Genomic DNA, 14,351 nt, shown 5'->3' with positions numbered 1-14,351 from the left:
ATTTAAATGTTTTTCTTTACAGCCTCTGGTAGAGTGGTCTTCATGCATATGTGTATATACGCCGAGGACATTTTCTTAATATTGTGAAGGCAAAAGTTGTAAACCTTGAAAGCTCACATGAAAACAAAATGTATTCACTTTTCTTCAATTTGACGTTTAAATCGTTTAGTTATCTTAAATAGTTATTTTAAGTAACGGACGTTCGAAATTCTTTTTTGGAGATCCAGTATATGTTGGAGATGTTGGCTAGAAGTTTTTATTTAGAACACACTGTTTGGTTTGCAATACTTTTGTATGTATTTTTAATGTATGTATTTATTACACAAAGAAAATGCCTTTAATAGTTGGTTGTGTAGGCTACGTTTTACAGTCATTGTATATTTATTTGTTGGAGGCTGAAGAGCTCGCTTCACATTGTAAGCAAAGCATTAGATTGTGGTAGTTTTCAGTGGATAACGAGGCGAGTATTGTATGCTAGCTTTATCAAAAACATCTGTGAAGGACATGTCAATGTTTATGTTATTTTGTGCCCCATGTTCATGGTTCAGCAGCACGGATTAACATTCTGGTCATTCTTGACATTTTCAATTTATGATGCTTTCAAAAGTAGACTTACATCACTGTTGCCTCCATCTTCATTGTCTTGGCTCATCTCTTCTGTTGAAATAAATAAATGTTAATAGAAAACAAAAGCTTGAAATAAATATAAACGGAGCAAAAGTACTCTTACATAACTTTTAGCCGGTGTTAAAAAGTGCATAATTTTCCAAGCGTAGTTATCTCTCTCTTCGTTACTATAAGGAAACATTGTATATTCTATTAATGATTAATAATGAAAATGTCATTATTTCCAAATAAGAGTTGGTTGCAATTGTTTGTAACATTGCCATGGCAACTTAGTAAACAGTCATGACTCTCAGCTGGTTTTGTTATGTTGTGATAATTGGAATTGTATCAAAGTACAAATTTCTTGTAATGGGTCGTTTTTTAGCAAATTCCTTGTTTCATAAATTTTAGTATGAACATGATTTATCAGAAAGATAAAATATAAGTAATGTTTACAATATTATCACATAAATAAGAACTGTACTCTTTTTGGCTCTGATTTATTTAATTTAAAATGCCATTTCTGAAGCCTTATAAAGAGCCCAGGTCTCGAATCCTTGAAAGAACTACAAGGAAGAATGGGTTGCGACATGCTATCTTTAATATAAAAGGAGATAAATATATTGGCGAGTGGAAAAATAATGTACGACACGGTAAGCTTAGATTATCTTAAGTAATTAATTAAATAAATTAAATTTTGGACAGTTTAACCTTGGGTCCTGGAGGTTTCTATAGACAGACTCATAATGGTACTTTGGGATTATACCGACCACACCAGTATGAAGAACACAAAAATATAAATTTATAGAAACAAACATGACAGAACGAAAAACAACTGTTTAATTATAAAATTACAAACTTACAAGTGTTTCCAGGTATTGTGATCGGTATCGTTGTCGCTGTTATCTTATCTTTCTCGAGAATCCCGATTACGGCCGCGCGGCATCACATGATTTGCACGGTACATAATTGCCTTTCCATTACAATTCAATTTATATTTCTGATCAGCCCCTCTAGAATTTGATATTTTACTGATAGGTACTATCTCGAGGGATGTTTTTCTTTCGTCGACATCAGCGCGGGCTTCGGCAGCACCTTCGGCCGGAGGCACTCGCATTTTGGGTGGCGGAGTGTGATCAAGAATAAAAACAAGTTTTAAGTGTTTTTTCAATAAAGAGTTTAGTAATATTTGTTTTTGTTGAATTTTTGTGTGTTTAGAGAAATGTAGAGGTGAAACACGGAAGTACAACAAAGCGACGAACCAGCTGAACGGGCGGCGAGACTCTGCAATCACGTTATCTACTAGACCGCTCGACTTTGACCTCTGTCTGAGGATGGGGAGGGGTTTGCGATAAGACAATTCCTGTTTTATATTGACGAAATATTGTTCTACGCTAATCTAGTAATCAGTAGAAGCAAAATGTCAAATAACGATTCATGTCTGGGTGTGGTCGGTATAATCCCAAAGTACCCTCATAATAATGCAGTATTCAGTTACTTTTCAAAACTTCCCTGACCCCTGATAGAACATCATAAGCAAAGCCTGTGTTGTTGTTACTGATAAGAGACTCCTTTGACCCTATTTTTGAGCATGTAACCAGTAATTAGTCAATTTGTGTCACAAAACCCCTTTTAAAAATAATTTAGATTTGTTTTTACAATGATTGGCAGGTTTTCTCGGAGTATTAAAAACTACGTGAGTGAGGCATGACCGATGATTTATGAATTTAGCATGTTTTATATAAGGTCTCATTTTTCTGTATTAGTATTTTGCATCTTGGGCTTCAATACTGTTTTTTAACTCTTCATGGTTTGAGAGTCCTTCATTGGGGTGTCATTGTAAAACTCGTCACCGAAGTCTGCGCTGACGGCCGGAGTATTTTCCGATCGGTACTTTCCCGTCCTCAGATCACGTGCCCGATCGTCCAACGTGATCTGACGTCGGAAAATTTGGACGATTTAATTTTTTAAATTAAAAATCATTTTACTTCCAGAAGCTATAACTGATGTATGTACTGTAAAAGTTTCACATTTTTTCTTTCACTAGTTTTATTTGGTCCTGAAGGCAATATTACCTAAATTTCTTACTGTAAGTGCCTGTAATTGCACACGGAACTATCAACATTTGTTTTATTTTTTCTATATTCAGGGAATTTGTCTAGAGGGCTATAAATTTAACTTCCATTGTTGATGATTTTCTTATGTCTAATTGTATCAAAACCCCAGCAAGTTTATTCTCACAATGTTGCTGACAATTTTGCCTTATTGAAAGGATTAGAGAGTTTCAGACACTTACCATAGTTATATGTTACAAAAATTGAACATGTTTTGAGGACTAGAATCCATCCTCTTTTTCAGTTGTAAAATCACTTTACAGATCAAGTAAAGCATGTCAAAAAAATGAAACAATATCAAAATGGCAATGAACTCATCAAATTCAACAAGTATGTACATGAAAGGAGTGCTCAAAAGAAACGCAAACCATATCACTGCACAATACAGGTGAAGTGCAGAACATGCACACATCAGAGATAGTGAGGGGTGGGAGATACTCAATGACACCACATCGTCTAAAACAAAACAAAAGATAATGGTTGTGAGGGGAAAGGGCAAATTCCATTGACCTCATGGTTGTAGTTCTTGATCTCTTAGTCATAATGTGTATTTAAATTTTGTTGGCTGTGGTATAGATTATTACAATTTTGTTTATAATTCCTAATCAGTTCTTTTTTTTATTATCGGTAACAAAAGTAGACTAACTTTAGTAGAGTAACTGAGGGTGAATCACCAGTATTATGTATGAGGTACAAGTTAGTTGTTTGTAAAATTCACTTTGTGATGCATTATATGTTGGCTCCATCCTACTTTATGTGATGATTTTCTGACTGAACTAAAAACAATAGTTTTATGAGTCATGTAAACAATTTTTGAGTTTTTGGGGTTTAAGGTTATATTTTTAGACCAATGTTGGAATTTTCTTGAATGATTACAGGTATTGGGGATTGAAGTGTATGCATTATACTGAAGAATGTAAAGAAAGGCAAACAAGTTAAAATAATATTATAGTTATAGTAAATTACCACCCACATGAGTCATTACTAGTAATCTCAAATATACCATTGACTCCTTGTGTGATTATTTAAATATAAACTTTTAATCTGGGTTCTTATTAAATTAGAACAACTTACTTGTTATTCAATATATATTAACAAACATACATATTGAATACAACAAACATACATGAAAAAAATACATTATACATGTATAAAGATTCTATATAAATCAATTGTCTCCCCTAAATTAGTCAAAAGTTTTAAATTCTAATGTTCTGATTGTTTATATTTATTTTTTATATAAATTACAGATACAATTGACAAGTTAGAAATACAATAAAGTAATTAAATTGTATTACAGTGTAGTCTATGAATTAGTAGACATGGTTTTAAAACATGCAATATTTTGTATTTACAGCCTATATAATTAATAATATAATTAATATATATTAGTATATAATTAATTTTATAATATATAATAATATTATAATATATAATATTATATATAATAATATAATATGTAATAATTAATAATATTTTAGTACAGTAGATGGGTTATTTTCAATTTATGAAAAACTTATTTATTTTGTGCTAAATGTATTTATTATTAATTATATTTATTTATTATTTATTAAAATGTATTATTATTTCAAAATACAAAATGATCTATTTGTATTTCCTCTCTTTAACAAAATTCATTTTGCTTACAGCCATGTTCAATATAACATATAAAAAAGTCATTTTCCTTATTTTTTCCCACAACATTGAATATAACAACAAACTTAAATTTTGAATAAGGATGTATCCATTTTAAAATTAGAGATAATGGTAATTCTAAGCAATATATGGGTCAACCTCGATTTTTCTCATATTACAATATAATGTTCCAATAGTCAATTAGAAAAGGAAATGAGTATAATTTCTTGCCGGAAAGCAGTTATAGGGAGCAGGCAACCGCCAGACGGTCATATATTGCTTAGAGTTACCTATTAGTGATCAGGGGCACTGACGTGATCTGGGCTTCAAATTTGGAACTACTCGAGTTAATTTTTTTTTCTAAAAGAGCAAGCAGCGCGAAGCGCTGCGCAGCGGGCAGGCATCGTGCGTGATCCTTTTTTTTTATTAAAAATTTCTGATAAATTGTTATTACATATTACAATATAATGTAGGTAATGTATGTAAAACAATTTTAAACACATAATTACATGCTGGAAAGCAAAGTAAACCAATATAATCCGCCCAATACAAAATCTCCGTAAAAATCTGGTAAAGGAATCTGTGTCATTCCTTTGGTCTGAATCAATTCAGTATATACGAAGATCACGCACGATGCTTGCCCGCTGCGCAGCGCTTCGCGCTGCTTGCTCTTTTAGAAAAAAGAATTAACTAGAGTAGTTCCAAATTTGAAGCCCAGATCACGTCAGTGCCCCTGATCACTAATAGGTAATTCTCGCGGTTGCCTGCTCCCTATAACTGCTTTCCAGCAAGAAATTCTAGTCATTTCCTTTTCTAATAGACTATTGGAACATTATATTGTAATATGAGTTGCCTGCTCCCTATAACTGCTTTCCGGCAAGAAATTCTAGTCATTTCCTTTTCTAATTGACTATTGGAACATTATATTGTAATATGAGAAAAATCGAGGTTGACCCATATATTGCTTAGAATTACCGAGATAATATGCAAACTTGTATGATATCCTTAAAAAATTTACGTGTTATGTAAAGATCAATATTTGAAATTAAAATACACTTGTCTTTGTCTTAAGCAATTATAAATATTTATTTCAATCTCAAAACTCTTCAAGGCCTATTTTGAAATTCAGAATGACAATAATGTCAATGACTTTCAAGAGGAAGTAAATAACAAAAATTATTTAAAATTGAATTATATTCTGTTAATTTAAGAAATTCAAGTAATTTTCAAAACTGCACCAGGGTTTTGTTGAAAAATGTCACAGCCACACTGTTTACTTTACCAGAAAGATAATCACAAAATGCATCATACTTAAGATGTTGTTTTAGGTAAAGGGTCGTACCTGTCGAAAAAGAAGAGGCTTTATGAAGGAGATTGGGTAAATGGACTGAAGCATGGTTATGGAGTCCTCTCTCAAGTACTGGAAGACGGCAATTTTGTTTTGCTGTATGAAGGTGACTGGGTGAAAGGAAAGCCAGAGGTGGGTAAATACCCATGTTAACTGTGAAACTGAAAATGAAAGAGGTGCATACGAGAATAAAAGGGGGTTTTTATTTCATTTTCATTAAATAAGGGTGAGAACACATGAAATCAAGGCAAATACTTAAAACCTATTGTACAAGGGTCTTTCCGTTATTAAAGAGACAAATTGGTCCAGAGAAAAACTGTAATTTTAGAAAACAACACTTTTTCTACTAACCTTTCAACATAATTCTCTTTGAAAATTTATCCACTTGTTCCAACAGGCCATACACTTTTTTATTCCGGTTGCAAAAAACTCTTTATCTTGATGTTGGAACCCACACACCTTTTCATGTCCTCGTTGTCCTGGAACCTCTTACCACATAATACCTCTTTCAGTGCGCCAAACAAATGGAAATCACTAGGATCTAAATCAGGAATATAAGGGCAATGAGGTAGTACTTCCCAGCCCACTCTGTTGATTGTTTCTCGGGTTAGTTAAGCAGTATGAGGACATACACTGTTTTGCTGGACAATCACACCTCTAATCTGAGATCCAAGACGTTTCTCTCTCATTGCTGGCTTCACCATGTTTAAAAGCAAATTTAAGTACTACTGGCTGTTCATTGTACACTGCTCTTTGAGATAATCACAAAAACTAGATCTTCAGCATCCCAAACACCGTCAACATGACTTTTGTTGGTGATTCTGTCTTGTAATAGTGAACCCAAGTTTCATCACAAGTAAAAAGTTTGTTGAGGAAGTGCTCACCTTCTCTTGCATAATGTTCCTTTAGCTCTGTGCACACTCCCAACCTTGTTTCCTTGTGTAGCTGCATCACCTCCTTTGTGACCTATCCTGCAATACTTCAGCTTGTTACAGATAATGTTACGAGCTGTACCAGTTCTAACTTATCATTTTCACAGTAACATGACAGTCCTTACGAAAAATATGATCATTGGACTTTTAAGTGAGAGAATTGAAATTGCAACCGGTTGGCAGAACGGTGTTCATCAGTTACTGAGTCGCAACCAGTTTTGAACTGCTCTAACAACTTCTAACAATATGCGCAATTCATACAACCTTCACCAATAACTTTAGACATTCTACACTATATATTCACTGGTCTATTACCTTCAGCAAGTAAAAAACTAATAACAAAAAGTTGTTCAACTAATGTGGAATTTTCAAGTGGACTCACCATTTTTTTTATCTCATTCAAGCCTCAGCGTCAGCTATGCTGGCTTCGAAGTGCACTGGTTTTTATTTTTATTGTCAAAGTACATGATTGGACCTTCCCAGAATTTGAACCCACGTGATCTCTCGGTTAGAGAGCCAAGACTAACCATTAGTCTATGGAAGAGGACGGACTCACCATCTTGAAATGTAATTTGAGGTTGTAAACAGAACAATGTTGATAAATCAGCTGATCAGGGATTATTTCAGTTCAGTGATGCCAAAGTAAAGCCATAAAAGTACCAAACCCTACCAACAGTTATTCCCCCAGACCAACTTGTCTTATTGATTATTGAATGACTTGTACATACATGTAAAAATGTTTCTTTTAACCTCTGTCTCTTATATGTTAAGTGCACAGTTACATAACTAGGACTTGGCTTTGGAGCAGATGAATCTGATTGAAGAGCTCACATGGGGGGGAGGAAGTAAATTCTGGGTTGGAATAAATATGATTAAATCTAAATTTAAATAAATTAGATAGGCCTAATTCTCAGTAAAACATGAACTGCTGTATTTCAAACAATTTAATAGCTTCTTTAGCATTATTTATATTTTTAGGTTTCTTGGGGGAGAGGTTTCTTTCTCCCTCAACCCCTCCCCTAATAGTTACATCACTGTAGTGCAGCAAGACAGATAGCTTAACAATAAGAATTATAATAGGATATTAAATAAAAAATATTAATTTCAGATTAGAAGAGTAAATATTATGATTTTATTTATTTTTAATTGAAAATATTTTCTAACAATTTTATCTTTGTATTAAAATCCAACAAGAATTATACAGGGCCAAGTATTATAAAACAAAATAATACTATAACTTTTTATTTTTAAAACTAGTCTGCTTTTTATTTTAAATGTTATTAAATATACTTAAAATTAAATGAAGTTTCTCTTAAAATAACACTAATTCACTATTAATTTGAAAGAAATTAGTTTTAATATTTTAAAAAACTCAATCAAAAACACACTAAAACATGAAAGTTCAAACTAAAAATTGTACTTTTTCTTATTTTAAATTAAATAAGGTTTATAAATGCACTTCCTTTCTCTTAATACTCTATTTTTTAACTTCAAATGAATTCTATCAAACTAATTCATTTATTGATAAAGTAGTTTTGCAATGCTGCAAACTAATGATCTAAATTTAATTTTAAACCCACTGAAAAATCCAAGATGTCTGCTAGTAACATTTCCACCTGTATTCTTTGTTGATATCATCAACAGATCACTCCCTCAAGAATTCTTTCCTAACAGGGGGATGAAAAAGAAATGAAAAACTACATGGCAATCTCTGTATTACACATTTGCAGTTTGTAAAACTAGCTGAAAAAGTCATCAATGTGAAACTTATCAGTTATTACTTTGGACACTGAACTACTTTTTCATCGTGGTCTTTTCCTGTTTGACAAATGAGTTTATTACTCATAGAGTTAGTAGATACGCCTATACCAGCATGTGGGGTGCAAAAACTTTGAGTTGCAGAGGATCATATATTTTCCCAAATAGTGAAAACTTTACTTTAGCAAGGATTTACTTCAAAATATTAAACTTTTGAAAACTTCATTATGATTTCTTTGTTAGAAGTTCAAAAGGATTTAAAATAATATTGTTATCAAGAATTTTGAATTATCGAGGTTGTATTACCGTATGTACGAACATAACTTTTAACTCTTCTGTTTGAGGTTTGCATACATTAACTAAAAAGTACATTGATTTTTTTTTGTCCAGAGTTTTAGAGAACGTCATAGGTATTTGTTTGTTATTTACTTCTTGAAAAACTTAAACTCTGAAAACCCCATCCAACAATATCTTATGTAGTTGATAGTTAAAATGCAAGTAGGTTGATACAAAGTAATATTGGAAGTTAAACATATTTTTATTTGTTTTGACAGTCATTGAATATCTGCGTTGAATAAAACAGGATCAAACCTACATTTGATGACGATGAAGGAAAAGATCTACTTCCCAATAACTATACAATTTTCAAGTTGTGATCCATCATGTATAAAGCTGTTTCTTAGTTTATTATTCACAAGTCAGTGATTGAAATGTATGACTATGTACGAAAGGGTGTCGGCAGGAAGCACTATCCCAGAGAAGAATATTATGAAGGTGAAGTGAAGGCAGGAAAACGTCATGGGCACGGACGTATGTGGTATGCTGATGGATCCTTCTACGATGGCTTCTGGGTTGATGACATGAAGGATGGCCTTGGACTCTACGTCGCATGTGAGTTTTTAATCCGGAATAAATCAATAAATACTAATAAAATCTGAGCTACAATAAAATCTTGTGTACAATTAATTAATTGTAAATAATATTTAATTTGTTGAACTAATTAAAGAACCATTAATATAACCCTATAGATTCTAATCCCAATCCTGTGGCATATGAGATATAAATTACATTCTGAACATGTACAAACTATTTGTATTGTTAAATTTATGGAGTTTTAAACATTTTAGTTGTTTATACTGTGATATCTTGCAGCCAATGGGAACAGGTATGAGGGATACTGGCGAGCAGATCGAAAAACACGGCTACGGTGAATACTACCACCTAGACAGTGGGCAAATGCAGTTTGGCTTGTGGAACCAGGGAATCGCTGTTTGCACAAACATGAGGGACATCATGTTCCGGCAAGCGAGCCAGCAGCCTACACCTTACCCTATACCAGAGGTCAGTGCCTATTAGGTGTATTGTGAGATTGAGTGCGGTACAGGGCAGTGACCCAGCCTTACTTAAGCATGCATATATATCTTCTTGTTAACAGTGATTGGTAACACATTGAACCTTGTCATAGCATTTATGTGGAGATGATATAGGTTGACACAGAAAATTGATTCAGGTAATGATTTACCAGATCATTCACCACAGAGGCTCTGCTATATCAGTTGGCCCAGATAACCAAATCAAGCAACGTCAAGCGTGGCTGCTGCTTGGATGGGTAACCGCTAAACGATCCTGTCCTTGTAAGCATCCGCCTGCCCAGCCATTGGTGGTGGTTCGGAAGTCATCTTTAAGCCGTTGATCCCCAGGTTGTGTTAGAGAGGGCTTCTTAGCCTTAACTTCGCCTGGTAAAATAAGACATCTTTACTTTACTTGGCCCTTTTATAGATGAAAGAAATAACAATTTGTAAGTTCCTACGAAAGAAAGTTGGATCTCTCCATAATTCATACATTCCTAGTCTCCTTCGTACCTCCGCAGCTCTTGGGTATCCCTTCTTGTGAACTTCCACAAGAGAGATCATCAAAGTGCGCATCCAGATAAGATGAATGAATAAATTTCTACTTGTGAAGATCCAAAGTGAATATGGACTTTGGGAGATGACAAAGGTGAATCTAATGGCAGTTTCTAAATAAGTAGCTTGTTGACAATGTCCCTGGTAATTTTCTTGATGCAATCAAAATTATCCAACGTATGACATGGTGTAAAGGCAGCAGCTGCTCAAGATCAGGAAGCAGCTCAACATGTCTCTTCCTTGCCATCTGGTGGCAATTCTCAGTCCATCCCTCACACAACTTTACTGCTCCTCAGATATCCTGCACTTATAATAATCTTCACAAATCCCATCTGAGTGGAGTGTCATGTACAAGGGCCCAAGATTGAGTGAGTCATTTTTTTGGTTTCACTGATCTCTTATCTCAAAGTGGGATCTTCAAATAACTCTAGAGGAACATGTGGTGGCAGCAAAGCGGCTTGCCTTTAATTAGTCTTAACTGCAGTTTTTTTGTCCTAGCTAGCAAAGTGAAGAACACCAAGATAATCATAGTTCCTGCATTTATTTTAGGGGAAGGCGCAATTATTCTCCACATATCTTTAGGGAATAACTGTGGCATTACTTCAGGATAGACTTGAAGGTCTAGTTGGGAAAGATAGTTGCTACAGGATTTCAACGCTAGAGTGTTGTATGCTGGACTATGGGTTCCCACTCATCTCACCACTTTCAATGCTTTTCAGTCTGCAAAATTTATATAACTCGTCGTTAAAGGCTATTTAATAACTTTAAGACGTTACTATAGCCTTCTCTTTTTTCAGATGTATTACAAACAAACCCAAGACAGCTTCATTCGTCAGCTGTTCATATTAGTATGACATTTTCATATTAGTCTGAATTTTTTTAGAAGAGGATTAATCGTATTATGGTAAAAACATGGGATTTGAAGCTGAATTTCATAAAATTTGACCAATAGACATATAATTCAGGTTCCATATCAACTGTATTTTGAACAAGGAAAGACATAATATTTTGTAAAACGAATGCATTATGGAGTTATTAGTAAATATACAGGCTACTCCCAATTAAATTACAATATAGATAACAATTAATGTAAATTGCCACTATATTTAGAAAGCTGGTTAAAAAAAGTTAGCTATTTTCCAGTTGAAAAATAGTGTTTTTTTACTTTTATAAATGAATTAAAACTTAGTTTTAAGACAACATCAATGGGAAATATGATGAGTTATTATTAGTAGTGATTTTTATAATAGTTTTGAACTCTTGTTTTGTGATCTAGTTTTTTTGTAGGAAGTTAAAAACTATTATCACACTCATACCACCTACTCAAAATTTAATTAGTTTAGAATTAAATGTTAATTTTGGTAAACTTTTAATTTTTTTAAAACTATTGTTCACATGTGTTAGTATGGAGCAATAGGATGTTTGCTTATGAAGCTATGTAACAACTGCACAGGTTGAATTATTGGACCCCGAGCTTGTGTATGAGACGGAGTACAATCGTATAGCGACAGAGCAAGTTGAGCCAGAACCTGAGGTCGTTGAGGTCTTCAGTGTTTCACCTGGTCCCTCACTTTCTCCGTGGTTCTACGTCGAGTAAGTGCTTATTCGTATTAATTCATTATAACTGGTGCCACAAAAAACATTTAAATTTGGGGCTTTATTAGAATATTGGAAGACTAGTGCATTACAAAACAAAATATGAGTGCTAAAAGTTTTTGAAATGAGCAGTGGCATAACTAAGAAAGGGTATGAGGAGGATAAAGCCCGCAAAAATTTAAAAAATTAACATAACAGCAATCCATCTTGTCCAAAATATAACAGATGTTTTACTTTGAATTAGGCCCATCAAATTTGTTTGAATAAAGCTTTTTTGTAAAGATTTATTCTGTATCCCCCAGTGCTCTTCAATTAAGTTCAGCCCCCTCCCCCCAAAGCCAAGTACTAGTTACACTACTGGAAATTAGTGACTCGACTATTGAATTTCAAGGTTTATAGGTTTATCAACAATATGCAGAGACACATCAATATATCTAACCTTGTTTGTGTTGTAATTTTCATATGTATGTAAAGTTGAAATGTTAAATCTTTCAGCTAAAATAGTTACAGAAAAAATTATAAATTATAAAAAACCCAAGAGGGGCTTCTGGAAATCGTGTCGTTGCCCATCCGTTCATCTGTTTAAGAAGATTCAAGATTCTTTATTTGTCTTTAAACTTTTTTATAAACGCAATTGTCATTGTCAAAATGCAGTCAAATTAGGAGAGTTATTGTTCCTTTCACCCAAGACCATTGTATTTGCTCGGGGTAGGATATTTAAGAAACAGGTGAACAAGACATGGGTTTGCTAGATTAAAATATGGTAAGGTAGGTTCTCACAAATTAGTTATAATCAGATAAGTTTTAGTTATTTTTAACTGAAAACGTGAATGCGAGCGGCAAATCGTGTAAACAAAAAGATTTAGTTTGATTGTTAATTGGACTTTTGTCTTGATAAAAATAATTAATAAAATAAGTTTTTCTTTTTGTTCTAGTTGCTGTGACAGAGTATTTCCACCACGATATTAGGTTGTTTTCACCATATGTATATTCAGTACATTTAGATTACATTACAACACTGTTCTTTAGTATATTTGTACCTTAACTAGTTTATGAGTGATGGAAGTCTATTTTTAAAATAACTAATACAATTCGTATAAGATGTTATTGTTACTGTTGTTAAATATTTATTTTATTTGGGTAAATATAGGTGTTACTTTTTTATATAGTACCAAGTGAAAATCTAATCTTAGAATTATATTGTTGTTGTTATTAACACTTTGATGTGGTTTAACATAGTATTGAGACAATGACACGTGACGAACTTGTCAAACACCTTCACGTTTATATAACGTGTCGTCAGTTCGTTGTGTACAAGTGGCAAAAGCATAAACGATTTGGCTAAGCTATGTAGTCTGGAAAAGAAAACACACTGCTATGCTTTTTGCATTCCAGTTGTTTTGTTGCTGAAAACAGATTATTCAACAGGCAGCTATGAGCATTATTAGTAAACAGTCTTTAACATGTCATATCTGTTGATATAGCCCCCATTACAAATTCACTTCAGATGAAGCGGTTACTTCACTGTTCTCTGATTTTAATTACAGTGTCTGTTGGGCTAAAATCTGTGATGGCAGTTGAACTGACTATACCTTGAGGTACCAATATCCCATTCCAACATGAACACAAATTTAATAACCACACTATACTTATCAGCAAGAAAAAAATGAGTACGAATGTCAGATCTAAGTTGTAGAAGTCGTAGCATGTGGTCTTCAGATCCCAAAAGTCTTTGCACAAGTTCCTGGATCTTGGACAGGAACTTCTCTAAATATCATTTTGGCTACCCTGGAGAGTTCTTACAGGCTGTGGTTGAGTAGTTACTTGATGAGGAGAAGGAGCCATGGCTATAAGTTCTGGGCCAGATGAAATGGATTCCATTTGTCTGTCTGTCTATGTACATGGTGTCTAAAAAATAAACTAGTCTTAAGACTTAAAATTTTATATGAAGCTTCATTTATATACAGACAACACTGAGTTTGTGATGATGGTGCATGTTGAACTATGGAATTTTGCTGAGCATCATTGAAGCCTATCACTCAGTAAGCTGACAAAATTTTCTTTTTTTTCTGCTCGTCTATCTGTCCACAGGACATCTCGAGAATGAAACAGGCTATAGACACAAATATTCTTGTTTATCCCAGTAGAAAGAATAATGATTTTATCTTGCTCAGTTAGCAATTTTAATAAGTCAAAATGTTGAGTGATTTATTTTGAGATTCAGTGTGCACTTTAATTACGAGGGTTGTCCACAAAGTAACCTCCGTTTTGAAATAAAAAATAAACTAGTTGAGATACAAAAATTGTATTATATAAATGTAAAAACTGCAGCTTTTCTCTACTTTTCTACATATTCAGCATACAAATTCAAGCACTTATCATATCTTTTAACAGTTTTTTTAAATTCCATCTTTAAAAAAATCTGCCGCCTGAGAACGTAGCCAACATGTTACAGCGT

At 33.4% G+C, this 14,351-nt stretch overlaps 1 protein-coding gene across 3 annotated transcripts; it reads left to right on the top strand.

The window, feature by feature from the left end:
- The first annotated feature begins 990 nt into the window (after positions 1-990).
- On the top strand, positions 991-13,064 carry LOC124372700 (MORN repeat-containing protein 3-like). 3 transcript variants are annotated; one of them, XM_046831110.1, is made up of 6 exons: positions 1,124-1,249; positions 5,684-5,835; positions 9,136-9,284; positions 9,546-9,734; positions 11,751-11,890; positions 12,829-13,064. In XM_046831110.1, exons 3-6 carry the CDS (start codon positions 9,261-9,263, stop codon positions 12,860-12,862), a joined length of 387 nt encoding a protein of 128 aa, XP_046687066.1. In that variant the 5' UTR covers positions 1,124-1,249; positions 5,684-5,835; positions 9,136-9,260; the 3' UTR covers positions 12,863-13,064. The 3 variants fall into 3 exon arrangements, with proteins under 3 accessions (XP_046687065.1, XP_046687068.1, XP_046687066.1); XM_046831109.1 differs by lacking the exons at positions 11,751-11,890; positions 12,829-13,064 and having other exon boundaries at positions 991-1,259; positions 9,125-9,284; positions 9,546-9,730; XM_046831112.1 differs by lacking the exons at positions 9,136-9,284; positions 9,546-9,734; positions 11,751-11,890; positions 12,829-13,064 and adding an exon at positions 8,948-9,106 and having other exon boundaries at positions 991-1,259.
- Positions 13,065-14,351: the final 1,287 nt, after the last annotated feature.

The sequence above is a fragment of the Homalodisca vitripennis genome, unplaced genomic scaffold (genome assembly GCF_021130785.1).
Source record: "Homalodisca vitripennis isolate AUS2020 unplaced genomic scaffold, UT_GWSS_2.1 ScUCBcl_3825;HRSCAF=9595, whole genome shotgun sequence".
NCBI lineage: Eukaryota > Metazoa > Arthropoda > Insecta > Hemiptera > Cicadellidae > Homalodisca > Homalodisca vitripennis.
This window is presented reverse-complemented; position numbering and strand designations above follow the sequence as displayed.